The 16,688-nt window shown below is 35.8% G+C and overlaps 1 protein-coding gene across 1 annotated transcript in view; it reads right to left on the reverse strand.

Moving 5' to 3' along the window:
* MALRD1 (MAM and LDL receptor class A domain containing 1) overlaps positions 1–16,688 on the reverse strand; it is a 233,828-nt gene that overhangs the window by 107,717 nt on the left and 109,423 nt on the right. Inside the window, exons 27-28 of the mRNA XM_059477538.1 lie at positions 9,032–9,277; positions 7,238–7,395 (exon numbers count right to left, since the gene is read on the reverse strand). Of these exons, the coding sequence (XP_059333521.1) occupies positions 7,238–7,395; positions 9,032–9,277 (404 nt within the window). The remainder of the gene's footprint in view (positions 1–7,237; positions 7,396–9,031; positions 9,278–16,688) is intronic.

Raw genomic sequence — 16,688 nt, forward strand, 5'->3', positions numbered from 1 at the left:
GGTGGGAGCTGAGAAATGCAATTTTTAGTGTTCATCTTCTACTTGTAGTGCTTCTGCTGAAGGCAAAATCAAATATACCCTGCAGACCACACAGTTACACCCACATATTCCAGACTTAATGCAAATAGTCTGTAACTCCTGATTTTAGTAGAATTACTGTGTCATCTCTTGCAACTACATTAATTTAAACAGAAAATCAAGTTAAAGTGGTTTCTTCAGCTTTAAAATCAGTTTAAAATTCCTTATTTGAGTTCTCTGATATTTTTTAATTGCAGATACGGCCTAGTAAATCTTGCAGAAACAAGTTACAAAAGAATGAGAACATGGGGAAGTGATGAGGGAAGCTGGAAACCTGAGGAATACAACTGAAAAGAAAGACCTATTGGAAGAATTTGAGTCTACAAAAAGGAGAAACTGCAGTGGATGGACTATGGGATTTCCACAAGTGGGCAGGAAATTAATCTCTGAGCTGCAACGACCCTTTCACCAGCAAGCACTGTGAAGTTACAGGGTTGTGGAAGGTTTTGTTTGCATAGTAAGATGGTGGGAAGAAACTGGTGTCTCTCAAAGCTCCCCCTGCATTGACACTGTTATTCTCTGCTGCAAATACCTGCTCTCTACAACACTCTTGCATGTTAGTGTGTGCAATGATAAGACAATTCTACCTAATGGTATGGGGTCAACCTAAAAACAAATACATTTAGAGATTATTGCAATTGTAAATATGTGTACTTAAAAATTCCTAGTCTGACTCTCACAGGAAATTACCAGAATCAGATCCTCCCATAATTGTGAAATAAATTATGGCAAATACAGAAACACAACTAGTTTGGGGTGGTTTTGAGGTTTTTTGTTTGTTTGGGTTTCTTTTTTTGGTTTTTTTTTGTTTTTGTTTTTTTGTTTTTTGTTGTTGTTGTTTATGGTTTTGTTTTTGGTTTTTTTGTTTTGTTTTGGGTGGTTTTTAGGGCTTTTGTTGTTGTTGTTTTTCTTTTTGTTGTTGTTGTGGGTTTTGTTTTTTTTTTTTGGTTGGTTGGTTTCATTTGATTTTTCTTTCTGAAGCTAACGAGAATTCAAAGCTGAAGGTCACCAAAAAAAAAAAAATCTACAAGGATAAAAATTAGACTCTTGTGTTAAGGACCATTATTGATTAATCAAAGTAATTTTAAGCACACTACAACTTGGCACTGCAAGCCTGCCAAAGATCAAGGACTATCTTGATCTTCATGACGCTAAAACTTATCTGTGAGTTAAAAAATAAAAGTTGCATTAAAGGAATACAAAAACTGTAAAAGACTAATGTTCTGCTAGTGCTACATCTGATCTTGATGAAGTTTCACAATGTAACATCTGCTCAGTTCAGGATTTATTTGAAAAAAAAGAAAGACGCTTCTCTCAGTGGAAGACCAAAGAGGCTTTGGGATGTAAAAAGTGATGAGAAAGGAAAAAGAAAAAAAAAAAGATCTTCCACCTTTGCTGAGGTCGAATGGAACTCTTCGAAATGTTCAGGTTTTTTCTTAGAACATTTCTAAGAAATTTGGAGAGTTTTTTCTAAGTGGGGCTGTTGATCAGGAAAATTAGATACTGTCTTGGAATTTTACATCTGATCAATATTTTAAGCTTTGTAAAAGGTATCAGCAGGCACAAGGTTACATCTTGCATTATTTATTATCTCAAAAAAAAAAAGGTTAATTAAATTTCTGAGTTCTTTAGAAGAGAAGGTGTGGAAAATGCTCAAAGCCCAAGGCTGTACCTCAGAGGCTATTGTTCAGACAAAGTCTTAGGCCTGTTTCACAGTTATTATAAAAAGATTTGATTTTGATGTCAGTTGCTGCAGTAAAAATCATTAAACAGCAGCTCTATGATCCTTCAAAGAACTCTGCCCTGAGACCCATTTAAATCACAACTTTCACTGCTGAATGCGTGCCCTGAAAAGTGCTAGAAAAATGCAAAATATGTCTGCCCAGCAAAGATCCCAGAGTCACTTCAAAGACTCATATGCTGAAAAGCAGCAATGTGATAGCACTCTATGAGATTATAAGATGACAAATCAATAAAGTAAATCACTCCCAGAGATCTCTGACTTGAGGAGTGGGTTCAGTGAAACAACACTGGGGAGCTGTGCACTCTGGAGGAGACTGAAAGTGCATATGTTATCTATTTCACATTATGCTACTTGGTGCCAGCCTGGGGTAGAAATCAGGAGGGTGGCACTAGCTCTGGGATACACGGTCTGTGACTCCAGGAGGGATGTGTCAGGCTATTGCTGAGTTGCTCCAAGGACTCTGAGTGCATCTCCCTGCCTAAATCTGTCAGGCTGCCTGGTTTATAACCAGGCACTGCCCTGCATGGCAGAGACATGCCCTAGTCACACTAACCCTATACCTTTTATCACCCTCACCTCCTGAGTGAGGAAAAAGCCAAGTTCTCAAAGAATGTAAAGAAAAAAATCCTAAAAATTCACATACCAACAATTTCACTTACATCTGTTTCTAGGAAAACAATGATTGTAGGTTACAAATCCTCTCATAAACCTCTCATCTTCACATTAAAGATGCCAAAATACAAGGGTGATTCTTTAACTCTTTTTTGAATAATTTCTTCCTTTAAAGGATGTTCAAATATGTTTTTCTCTCTCATCAACTCTTTGGAATGAACACTTACATCTGGTTGCAGTATAGGAATACAATGAATTATGTTCTTCCAGTAACTGACAATAAGATTGAAATAACTTCCTAATCTGCTCATCTGGGAAAATGAAACACACTGAATGGTATCTGCATTCACCTACAATTGTGCATAATTGCACCTTCTATGTAAACTCTTTTTGAAAAATAAAGCTTTAAATGAAAACTGATTTATTTCTATTTAATCAGTCTCTCATTCTCAATTTGCTTGGAAATATTCTTGTGTCATTGGGTCAAAATCAGAATCAGGCCTAAAACAACACTGTTTGAAACAATGTCTAAAAAATATAAAAAGTGCTGTTTGAGATTCAGAAAATACAAATAAAAAATTTTCTTTCCCTGGGAATTAAAAACGCCGTAAAAGTTACTCTTGCCAAGTAATACTGTATTTCACTGTATCTCCTCTGATTTCCTTCAGAACTCTTGGGACTAATATTCTGTTATTCTCTCTCATTAGTCAGATGACATTTCATTGACTCAACTACAAGTTTTAATAACAGTTCACAGGTCAGTAATGGGAGTAAATAGTTTAAAACTGCGTCCTTTTCCGAGTTGTAGATACTCATTAAATAAAGGCCATTACCACTATGCAGCTATATGGAACTAAATACTAGGAAAATTTACTCTTTGCTATTGGCTTTAAAGAATTTTGCTAATATCTTAATTTTGTCTACAAAATAAACCTTATATCTATGTTTATTAAATCTACAGATAGCCTACATTTTTTGGAGCATGATTTCTGCAAACTCTTAAGTAAAGCATACAAGCAAATCTTTGAAAACTTAATTTTTTCCTCTAGTTTTATGGAGGTCAAGTAATCTGCTTTGAGGTTACCTGAACCCAATGCAGACTCTAACTTCTGCATTAATGTGAGGGATCGATTGTTTTTCATGCAGTCAGTGAGAAGAATCAATGTAGAAATACACATTCTATTTTATGCTGTGAGGTAGAATAAGCAGTTTCCTTAAGCCTTATTCTTGAGTGACTTCCCATAGAAGTAGGGTCAATTATATTGATTTGTGAAAATGTGATTTTAAGCTACTTGATCCAACAAATACAAATGTCCAGAACATACCAGCTGGCATCTGCAGAACCTCTGTGGCAGATTTTCACACCCACAGCCTGGGATGGTAAAATTTAGCTCCATTAAAACTAACCAGGGAATTAGAAAATCCACTGTGACTCATCTCTACCTGTGCTGTGGCACCTGCTAAGCCACACATTTCCACAGGACAACTCTCTCCTCTCTACACTGGGCTGGTTAAAAGCAATGGCAATGCCAGGGGAACAACTTAGGGGCTCCCAGATTTGCTGAGAAGCAGCAGCCAGGTAAAGGGTCTGTGCTGCAGCAGCCAGGTATAATTATTATATATTATTATTTTTCATCTGTGCTGCAGCAGCCAGGTATAATTATTATACATTATTATTTTTCATCTGTGCTGCAGCAGCCAGGGAAAGGGTCTGTGCTGCAGCATCCCTGAGCAGCTGGATGCAGGAGGCTGGGTGCTGGCTCCAGCTGCCTGCTGCCCTGGCCAGGTTAGGCTGCTGCTGCCACAGATTAAATGAGCCCTGGCTTTACTTGCCATGACCTGGTCAGGACTTCTTGTTTTCCTGAATGTCCTTGTGTCTTTGCTCGTTTTTAACTGGATGGAGTTGATTAAATGCCTGGGTAAGGTCCACTGGAACTTCCTAATGAGATCCTGTGTGTATTAGCCTTGTTATTGTCAGCAGAGGGAGTTACTAATGACAGGTTTCACCTTCCTTATTCATCTGCATGTTTGTTTTTGGAGGCTTGTTTCAAGTCTTTAAGAGAATCTTCCCCTAACTGTACTAGATCCTCAATTATCTTCTTAAATTAAAATGTCTATTTGCAAAAGCAATTGACATCAGTACCACAGAAGTTATTTTCAACAAATGGATTTATCCTTTGCTGCTGATTTCCTTCTGCTTCTTTTTTTTTGTTAATTGCAGGGACAGCTTAGGTGGTGGTAGAAAGCTATTTTTAGATCAGCAGAATAATGAAATGCATCATCCCTTTCACCTAATAGTTCTTGCTTGGCTCTCTATTAACATGTTTAAAAATGCACAGTTTCTCCTGACTCATAAAAGAAACTGAATGCTGACGAGGTGCCCCACCACCAACACTAAAACAGACACAGTGAACATGCTGCACCTGAACTTTGAAATGTCTCCTGCAATGGATGGTATTCTCTTATAACTGCCACAGTCAAAACTAGAATGTCTCAAAATCTCACTGGAAAAAGTTTTGATTAGTTATATCTAGATCTCTTTAGGGAATATTTTGTTTGCTTTTGCACTGCTATCAAAAACCTTGAATTTGAATTCAGATGGGTGGTGAGTTGGTATTTCAGCTGCACTGAATAGCTGCACTGTCAATATCTTTTGTTTACATAAATGTTGAAGGGGTCAATTTGAAGAATACTATACATTTGCAGCTAGTTCAACAGCCCATCACTTTGACTGGATTATTATTATTCCATATACAGATGGTTTTCTTCAAAGAATATGTAGTACAATTTCAAGAGAAAAAAAAATCAAAACAAAGAGAAAAAAATCAAAACAACAGTAGCTTCAGAGAAATTCCATTGGGAAAATGTATTGATTTTCTCCAGCTGCAAACTTTAACAAAAGAGGTTCATACTTGGCTATAGTACCCTTTTATGATCTTTTAGTTTTATTTCTGGCTGTTGTTTATCTCATAATCTGAGATATCTCTTTAGTAGTATGATAGATAACATACTTCAACTTCCTGAAAGTGGACAAGCAATGCATATATTAAGAAATGACACTGATGCATACCATGAACTATGATTTTTCTAAAAATGGCTTTTTACCTTTTCTTACCATTTTTGTTCCACTGTGATAATTCTGGAAGAAGAGAAATTTTTATATTGTTCATCACTTTTCCATGGCTTATACAGTCTTCTCTCAGTTAAACTTTGAATGGATGGAATGACTTCAGCCAGAGACAGTTTGCTAAGTTTTTAAACTTGAGATGGTAATTACCTTCCTAGATCATATTAACATTTTTTATTTTCAGCTAATCACTACCTAGAGATCTGATTTCACTGACATTAATTTTACTTTAAATCAAGGGATACTCAATCTGGATGGAAATATTGAGGTATTGCAGTTTGAACCAGCAGGAGAAGCTCCAGTATGACTTCCCATGACTATGTGTTGCTTAATTAGATTATATTCCTTCAGACACTGCTGAATAGAAACTCCAATTAAAATACGGACTTATGGGTCCTTATAACAGCATAACAGGTGAAGTTAAGTTGATCTGCAAAAAATCCCAGGTGCAATGATGGAATAATTTTGCCTCCTTTACAAATTTGAACCTCTCTGGGGAAAAGAGCTGTATAAAACATCTCAATAAATATACAGTTACTTGATAAGTGGTCTGTTGTTATTTGTAGGTGTTTGGACTAATTAATGAAAGAAATCTCCTGATGCCTGTCAAAGGCAATCAACCCAATGAACCTATTGTTTTTTATATTTTAGGCAGTAATGTCCTAAGTTGTATCTCTAGGTACCAAATCTACTGAAGTCTTTTATCTTTCAGGCTTTTAAATTATTTTTTATATTATCCAGAATAATCCAGAGAAATAATTTTTAGTAATTTGTTTTCAGGGAAAAAATATAATTTATCATTTAAAGTTAAGTCAGCCAATATACGCATTGGAAATAAAGCAGAAACTTTAATGCAGTTCACCCAGACATTACTAGAGATATTGTAAGAAGAGAAGTTAACAGACATGTGGCAAATAAATTGCACCATGATTTATACTTGAATAACCAGAAGAGATGCACAGATACAAGTAAGCACAGACTCATATTTGGTCACTGTATCTGAAGAACATTGATTATTAATTTCTACATAAGAATTACTTTCTAGTCTGAACCATATTATGATTTTAAAAAGGTTTTTACAAGCAGTTAATCCTTTTTAATGAACAGCAAAGGAACAGCCAATTTTTTACAATGTCTGGGTTTTCACTTGCAAATTAATAACCAGACATTATTTTTAAGCAATTTTTTGGTAGTCTCACACTGAGTGAAGAAAAAATATTTCTAAATAAAATTGATTATACTCTGTACCCATTTATATAAAAAATATTTAATGCAGTCATATTTTTGCATTTTATTCTCACTTTGAACATGTTGGTAATTTCTTTTGTGTGTCATCCCATAAGAACAGTAGAGGTGTATGCTGATGAATACCAATAAGGATGTCAGCAAAATATGAAAAGAGCCTCACATGGAAAAAATCAAAGGGAAAGGTACTATATGTGAAGAGGGGAAAATAAAAAGAGGATTTGGAAAGATTTTCTTTGGCTTTTCAGGTGGCTTTTCTTGGAAGAGAAATTCTAAAAGCATTAAGAGACTGGAGTAATAAAAACCAGCACAGAACCAGGAGGTGCGTGGGAGCTCTCCAGTCTGTCAGCTAAACAAGAGAATGTCACAGTGCTGAGCACAAACACCCTTACAGGTATAATATATTCAAAAGAAAAGGGGTTTTTTGTTACCTTAATCAGAACCTGAAGGTGTCCCATGGCTTTTGATGACTTGAAGTACCAGAAGCTCATCACACAACTCCCACTTGATTCTTTCCATATGGAACTCTTCACATGGGCTTTTTCATTTATTAGGCTTATTGCAGTGGCCTCAAGATATAGGAAATGTCCTGAAATTAAATGATGTATTACTGAAAAAATGTTTTACATTTTCAAATTAAATTTCAAAACTCAGCAAAGTAAAGGCAGGGATGTATGAAGAACACTTCCCTCATAAGTCTCATACTAGTGAACCTCAGCTCAGGAGAAAAAATGACCAGTTCCCATTCCTTGTGCACTTCTTATAATAGGAATAAAAGGAATAAACTGGTGGTAGCAGTTCAAGTTTTGGGTGGACCTGTGTAGAAGACTGGGAACTCTTCCATGTTTTTATGGCTACTTGGATTACACATCCCTGCTGAACTGCAGTAGCTGCAATTCTGACAATACATCACAGAATAGCCACATCATGATAAATTTCAGGCTAAAGTCTCCTGAAAGGTAATCTTCAAAACAGTAAGTCACACTATATAAAAACTTGTGTAACAGGAAAAAAAATTATGCATGTATAAATCACTAAGTATCCCTAATGGTTCATATTTCCTTTGGTCATTTTTAGTCTGTTTGAATATTAATGAACATATAAATTATTTAGTCAGATGAAATTGCAAAATTAGATGCCTAGAGTTAGTATTTTTCAACACTGAAAAGTTCCTTGAGTCTTCCATCTTTATTTTTAATCAGAAGCATAAAAAATTCTCCCAAGTTTTCAAATTCATTTTTTTCCTTTGTACAAATAAGAAATGTGTATATGACATAAATATAAATTTTATTATAAATAACACAAAAATTGTAATTGCACATCTACTAATGTTTGTATATGAATTAGGCAAAAAAAAATTTAGTTGACTAGATAATGCAGAAAGAAATGGGTTCATTCTAATTTTGACACTTCCCTGGCTCAGATATGACCATAGATGTTTGCCATGGTGTTATGGGATCCAAAATCTGAGGTCAAGCACATATTTAACAAGTGTAGTTGTGTATTTGTGATAATACCTTAAAAATATATATTAGTGACGATGCAAATGACTTTTTTTCCTACGTTTTTTGAAGTTCATTGAGTTTTGTCCTTCAGCAGTTTGTGTAAACATTCAGTGACTGCTATCATGTCTTTGTGTAACTCTGCTATGAATATTTAAATTTAAGGTCCGTTCTGAGCTCAGCTTTGGTGACATTTTTGTCTGAGCTATAGGACCTTCAAATGCAAAGTATGAAGGCACAGAGCTTGCAGCAAGAACAAGAGCAGATAACTGAGTGCTTTGGCCAAAACAAACCAGGACATGCACTAACAAAGGAGATTTGTTTCCTTAAATCTAATTATTTAACATTATCTAAAATTAAAGTATGAATAGTCACTATGGGAAACTGTAGAGGTTCCTGAAAATGACCTCAGGCTCTGGAGGAGTGGGACCCAGTGGATCTCAGAGCTGAGCTAACTCACCTTTGCAAATTGCAGCCAGACCAAATGCCTCTCTCCAGACAGATATCAAATTATCTTGCCCGACTCATATAAAAAACAACTAAGATTCAATTTTCCTACATTAAAATTATTGTACAATGGTAATTCATATTTTTCTATTGTAATACATCTTGTTCATTAAAAATGACACCCTGATTAGAGATTTTAGAACTCCCCTGCTGCCTGTGGAGACATGAGACATTTCATGAAGACAATTATCCCTTACTTGTGAACTAACACCATACCAGTTCTGTTTCCAAGCGTGTGGTCCCCGGGAGGCCTGAGGCTTTGAGGCGAGCTGACCCCGAGCACCCAGCGAAAATTGTCAGCCAGGGAATTTCGCCAGCCACATCTGCTATTCTCAAAGGTGCAGGAAGTTCCACATTCACTCTCGTCTGTATTATCCCCACAGTTGTCTTCAAAATCACAGCTTTGTTCTGCTCTGTAACACTTGCCATTCTGGCACTGCCTATGGCCATGTGAGCAGGAGCCTGAAAAGAGAAGAATGAGGGTGTCCTGGTGAATCACAGCGCCGTGCATCCCAGCAGGGTTACTGGAAGGTTACATTTCAGAGAACTTAATATTTAGGAGGAGGAGGGTGGTCCAGAGCAGTTTTATTAAAAGCCTTTGGTTCCCCTGAAGTACCAATCCATTATCAGTTTATTTCTTTTGTATTTTGTCAAGTGATTGCCTAAATAAATGACTGTTTCCCTTGTAAAGCCTCAGAGGGCAAGCTCCAGCCAGGCATTCCATCACTAACAAAGTTTTCTAGTCTGACTTAATTGCTGGCATTCTCCTTTCATGTGGTGCTGGATTGAATCATTTTATCTTAGCTGCAAAATTGAGCCTACTTAGGAGCCCTAATTTGGAAGAAGAAACTTTTCTTTTAACTACAGAGGTTTGCCTTTTAATGGATTTTTTTTTATGAGTTCAGAAGGTTGATTGTGTCCTTTTTGTGCAGTCTTCCTGCCATTATTGAGGGATAATTCTACTATTGTACAGCCTAAAGATTGTAGGACTCAGACACAGGATCTATTTCCAAGTTTCATGTTTTCATTTTAGATCAATTTCTGCAGGACTCTGAATAAAACGTAGCAACTTTAGTACATTCTGTAATCAAGACGTGAAACACAACATTCTGAAACTGACCCCTTCCCATTTACTTTGTACATTCTGCTGTGCCAGAAATAAATGAACAAGAATAATTTTACTTTAAAATAGGAGTATGAATATATGAGCTCAACAGACAAAATTAGAATATGTATATATCTAAAAGATGCAGAACTAGGGAGAATCTGATTTACTCGATACTGAAAATCACAGGGTGCTAAAAACTTGTTTCCATTACCACTGTATTAATTTAAAGGAGCTAACATTGACATAAGGCTGGATTTTATCAAGAGGTCTGAAAAACAGATTTATTACTAGAAAGAGGATAAGATATGGGGTATTCAGTTGTCACGTTGGCAACCTCCATCCCACAGCATTTGTTTCAGCCAGACTCTAAATTACAAATACTCCAAACTGAAAAAATGTTGTTAGAACCTTTGTTTTTGTTAAAGTGAAAACAAGTCACTTGATTTCTAGATATCAGCTAAAGAAAACAAGCATTAACCTCTCCTCTTCAAGTTAAAATCCTCATAATGCAATTCTTATTAAAATAAATTTAAAATACAAACACATATTGGAATATGATAGCAATATCTAGCAAGATTTGCAGGGAAATTATTAAATTTAAATTCCTGATTTCTTAGCAACATAAAAATATGTATCAAGTTAGCAATAATATCAGGCAAAGATCTCCAAATCTGGAGACAAGAAAAATGGGTGATCTCTAACCAGAAGAAAAAGACTTGTTTGAAATTCAAAGCTAAAAGTTTACAAAAGCATCAGTGAGAATTTTATTAGTACACAATTTCTGAAAATGGTCCTGGTCAAAAGAATGGTGCAATAGCATCAATGAATCAGTCAGTGACCATCAGAAACTCTTATCAATCTTCAGAATTTCAGTCATCTCTGTTGTGTGAGTGACAGAGATTTATTATAAAATTGCTGCCTAATTTAAATGGCATTTGTTTTTAAGAGCTAGTTATTATAATCCTACCTTTCTTTTAAGTGATTGCAGTAAAAATTTAGCAAAACATTTATTTTGTCAACAAACTAGGAATTTAAATTTCAGGATGCAATTCATGCCTTAAAATATTTTCCCTTGCAGTTCAATGATCAATAATTTCAATAACTATTGAATTTTGAGGTCCCTTTGTAGCATTGTTTTCAATTTCAGGTTAAAAAAAAAAGAAAGCAGAGTTGAAAAGTGGAAGTCTTTGTTTCCTGAGGAAAAACAAAAAAATCCGTCCTGAATCCTGGCATGAATGAAACTTTCCAAGCATGTGTAATGAGTGATATTACACTGCCCGAGTCTGTAACGTGACTTGCTTCTGGATGTCCTTCCATAGTATAGCTTCTCTTTAAATGTCATTTCTAAGGCTTTAAAACTGTAGGGAAAAAAAAACTTCACCAAACAAACAAACAACCTTCCCTCCTCCCCCCCCCAAAAAAAAAAACCAAACTACAGGAAAAAGAATTTTTTAGAGCTGTCTTTCTTTCTTCCCTACTTTTTCTTAATGTTAGTTGTTCAAACAGTCTGTTCTATAGATTCCTGTGGGTATGAGAGAGGTATTTAATTGAGAGAAATTTCTCCTTAGCAAGGTTCAGTAAATATTTCCTCCAATCAGTGTTTCTTGAAGATTATTTGTGGGTAGATTTTTGTCCTATGTGGTAGCTGCATAGACAAAACTAGGCTGCAGTAGGGCCTTAGGGGCTGTTAGAGCCCCTTTCAGATAAATATCTTTCACCTTATAGTTATATGTATCCTTCAGATAAATAATCTTTGAATTGAGGAGGATTTATACAACAGAGGAAAACAGCTGCACCAGTTAATTATCCCCTTGTTCATGTACCCTGAGCAAAATCAACAGGTAAAACATTTATATTTTTAAACATGTTTTAGGAGAAGGATTAATCTCCTTATTTTATAAGGGTGTTTTTCTTAAATGTATTTTGGAAAAAAAATTAAATTTACCTGCCAATATCAAGAGAGAAAATAAATTTTTCTTGAGGACAACCTGTCTTATTATTGAAAACTGAGGCAAAGAGGGTCTCAAATACTCAGCCTTTTCTTCATTTTTTTTCTCATATTACCCCCTGCATCCAATAAGGGAGGGAGGTTTTCCTTGCCACTCCTTTTGCTATTAATGTATTTATAAAAATATTTTTACTATCCTTTCCAGAAGTGGCCAGATTGTGTTCTAATTAGGATTATAATAAAGTTGTTAAACTTAATAAGTTGTTAACCTTCTTAAACTTATTATATTTAATAGCATCAGCATCAGCATTGATATTTTCCAAACCAAAACCAAATCAAATGAATGTTATAGTTTATAATTACTGGAATAATCCATCAATAAGTGTGAAAATCCAGAGCTGCTTCAAAATATTTTCAGAAGATTTTATTTACATTGACATGGCTAGAAGCATACCTTCTTCTAAATCAAAGCTAGAGTTCCTGTAGAACCAGAGTCTGGTATAGAGGCCAGAGTAATTAATCAGCAGACTGAGTGTGACATCCCAGGGAGAGGAGCTTTCTGGATAATTTAGATCTCTTAGTTTTTCTCTGTAAAAAATACTCCATTATCCTTCTTGCTCTGAGTTGACATTACTGTATGACTGAAATCTATGTGTCCTTAAAAAAATTATTTGTTAACAAGAACATCTTTCCTCTGCTATCTCACTACTATAGCCCAAGGACACAGGGAAAAGTGCTTTCATCACTGTTGATGATGCATAATAATACTGACTTGTCAATGCAGGTATGTGAAAAATGCATCTCATTTCAAAAGCAAAGCTTTAGAAATTAAAATAATTTTGAAAGACTTTTAGATGTTGGGGTGTCAGGAAAAAAAGATTTAAAAAGTATTAGTGTATCCGCTTTTTTTTTTTTTTAAGGAAAAAGGCTTTATTTTCTCAAATTGAGTGCAAACATTTGGTTTTGTAAACATTGCAAGTACTTTGACATATTGATTTGCATTCTGAACAACTGAAAGTTAGAAAAACAACAGCTTGAGTTCATTTACACAAGGGAATTTTAGAAGAAACTGTTAATTGTCAAAGTTACTGCCACAACAAAGAGCAGACGAAAGCTCCAACAACCAAAACTTTCTCAATCGATTTCTTATCTTTACCATTCCCACACACAAACACAAGAGAAATCTTTTGCAGTAATTACCAAAAAGAACCAAAAACATAAACAGCAAGGCAGGATATTGCTGTTCGATACAATAGTCCATGACAGAGCACTGAAGAAACTTCTTTGTTTTGTTTGTTGGAAATTTGTTATTAGAAAAGTATTGATTTTTATCAGTCACTCAATACTCTTTAAGACACATTCAATCTGTGACACATTCAATGGGTCATAACCTGGTGCTTTGCTTTATTTAAGATTACCAGAAATTCTTACCTGAAGGCAAGAGAGGCTACTCAGTGCCTCTTCATACTGAGTTTACTGCATATACCATAAGCAGGGCAATGCTAAAAACAATTATAAAGATCAAAAGATTCCATTTCAATTGCTTAGATGCATGTGAATGTGCATTCACAAGAAATGAAAAGAACAGATTTTGATTAGAGAAGGAGGCACAAGGTCTTTTTAACTCCCCCACTCTTACAGTGCTGGCAAACCAATATCTTCAGTAACAGAAATGGTGGATACTTTCCATGTTGCCTGAGTAATTCTACACCTATATATTCTGTAAAACATGCTAGTTGGGCAACTTAAAAAGAAAATTTCAGTTACTTTCTTCAGGTTTTAAATCCTCATACTGGAGAATAAGAGACCTAGGCCTGGATTCATGAAAGATACATTGCAATAGCATACACTGGTTTGCCACTTGCCAGCAAAGTGAAACCAGAGATACAGTACATGTTAATATTGTCATTCCAGTGCTAATCAGGTGCTCTATGTCTCCAACATAAAGAAAAGGACAAACCAGGAAAATTGTTGTAACAGGACACACACTTAATGAGAACTGTGACACATCAGTTCTTTTATACAGTCTTCCCTCTCCAAAGCCATGTTGAAATTTGTAACCTATCTTCTTGAGGATGGACTTAGAAATGCTAAGAGAAAAAGAATTTACATCTAGTTTTTAAGCAAAGCTTTTCCAAAACCACTAACATTCATCATATAATATTCATCATATTCATAACATCTACTACAGTGAGAAAGACTAAATTCCAACTAAAGCAAAAAGCTTAACTCACACTCCTGAGTTTACTCTTAGCAAAAATCCAACATAAAATTATATTGAACAAAATTTTGGATTGCCATGTTCTGGCTCCAATAAATGAAATCTAAACCTATTTACTGCTTGAATTCCTTAGTAAAGGCACAGAAAAATAAACATTCCTTGGGTATCAGATCCACAATCTTAAAAATATGTCAAAAATTTGCTTCATGCCCTTTAGAAGTACAACTTTAAGCTCATGTGAAATGCTATACAGCTATAGACTGACAGTTTGCCTGAAGCAGATCAACGTAACACTGCTTTTATGAGAGCCTGGACTGCTGCATAACATCTCTACCTCAGAGACCGAAATATTCAGTTGTGATCTCTGGTTTAATGGTCCAACTGCTATCTGATTGTTTGGAGGGTGGAAGAAGGCATGGCATCTGCATTTCCCGGTGCTGAGAGCTGGTCAGTGGTTTCACTGGCTCCATTTCTGATGGGAGAAAAGTCTGGAGATTGAATCTAAAGTATGGCTTGAAGTAAAGCAGAAACCCACAAATCAGAACAGTTTGAGCATGAGAAATGAGTTTTACAAACTCTGGATAGCTGAGGTATGTTAGAAGGAATTTCTACAAGGAGATCAATGAAAAGTTGGTTAAACAGTGAACTAAAAGCATTTTATGATGTTATAGCTGAATCTGAAGTGGGGGAGATCTTCACTGGCTGCACTGGAAGATGTGACTGTTTCATATTCTCCACCATACCCCAAGCTGTTGACCAAAGCCTACAGTGGGAGGTGAAGCTGCAGTGCAGTGATAAATCACCTTTGTACAACTTGCCAGAGCTGCTCAGTAAATGCGACAGGTGGAAAGCACTTCCCTCAAATCCTGCTCAAAGCCTGACCAACCAGCTCTAATTTAGATTCACAGTCCCGACTCTGAGACCAGAGGACACTGTCCTGGCCACATTCAACCTTGGTGAGAGAGGATAGTGGGCATGGAGTCCCAGAACCTGAGAAACACTGCTTCCAGACCTGAAAGTATGAACAAAACTATGTTGAGAAACCTTTCTATAGCAAATAAAGTAATATAAAACACATAGAATAAGCAGTAAGAAGTCTTTCTATTATATGTCCACAAGACCTCAGACATTTTCCAGAAAAAGGCATTTTCATCAACATGTTAGACACTATGAGGTGGTTCAGTCACATCCTTAATTTGGCATACAACTGTTCAATATTCAAAGGGAAAGATAACAAAAAATACATCTATTATCAGCTGGGGTTCTCTACTATTTATGAATGTCAACCTCTTCCCTTAAATCAATAGTAATATTCAATAATACAAATGTAAACTACAAAGGAAACTGTTCTGGAGAATTCTCACTTTGTACAGATGGGATTAAAGCGAGAAACAGCTGAAAGAAACATAATTTTCTCAGAATTTCTATAGAAAATTAGAACATTTAAACACAGCTATATTAAAACTTTTCAGACATATGTGAGAAAAGGGTCAGGTGTAGGAGAAACGAAAACTGCCCAAAACTGATTAAATTGAATGCCATGACCCCTATGAATCCTCATCTGTCATTACTCAGGAATAAATTTCAGGATTACTGTATTTACCACCTTCATCTGAAGAGTATGTGATGATTAAAAGATTTCATTGATGTCTTGAACAGCCTTCTGCACACATTTAAGCCTCCACTGAAGAGGTCAACAGGAAAATGAAAAATGCCTTATGCTTGATGGAGGAGAAAGATATCAACAAACTCTTTAATCACACAGTATCTCATAGAAATGTAGCTTCAATTATTTTGAGCTTTTCCCTTCCTTTGAGTTACATGTTTGTTCTCAGACACTGAAAGAAAAAGACTAAAATTTTACCTATAAAGTCAGCAAAAGTGCTGTGAGGTGAGGTTCTGAAAGCAACTCTTGGCACTGTTATGCCAAAATATTGTTACACTGTCTCCTAGTGCCATTAAGGAATTCTGTTCCTTATCTTTTTTCCAGTAAGGATGAACAATTAAGACAAAATTATTTTCTTATTCTTGTCATTTAATGTTAATCCAATCCATTACAGTAATTTATTCCTGAAAGCATGAATAACTTTATTAACTGCGCCTCCATTCAGCACATGTTCACGTTTACCAGCACACTTTGAGGTAAGCAAGTAGTAGCACATCTGCTTAGCAAGTGACTGAACATGGAAAGAACAGAACAGCCCATGGTTAGAAAAAAAGCCCTGATGAAATTGCTTGATGCCACTCCACAGGATTTCCACAGAGCTTACCATGTAAGTTCTGCCATTCAGCTTTCCTCTGCTTGGAAAGGAAGCTAAGGGAAATACAGACAAAAGTACCAACAGTCCTGAAACCCAGAGAACAACACTACCTAAACCCCTCATATTTACCTGGCCCAAACCTTTATCTCTAAGTCCAACTGAAGCTGAGTATTTTCTTACACAATCTTCTTTTGAAGCTTTGACAAATTCCTTGATCTACTGCTTGCCATCAGAGCCGATCTCATGAGCAGAGTGGATATTGTTGACAAGAGAACTGCCAAAGCCTCAGCTCTGGACCTGAGGAGAGCTGACCTCAGGCTGCTCAGGGAATTAGT

The sequence above is a fragment of the Ammospiza nelsoni genome, chromosome 1 (genome assembly GCF_027579445.1).
Source record: "Ammospiza nelsoni isolate bAmmNel1 chromosome 1, bAmmNel1.pri, whole genome shotgun sequence".
In the NCBI taxonomy this organism is placed as follows: domain Eukaryota; kingdom Metazoa; phylum Chordata; class Aves; order Passeriformes; family Passerellidae; genus Ammospiza; species Ammospiza nelsoni.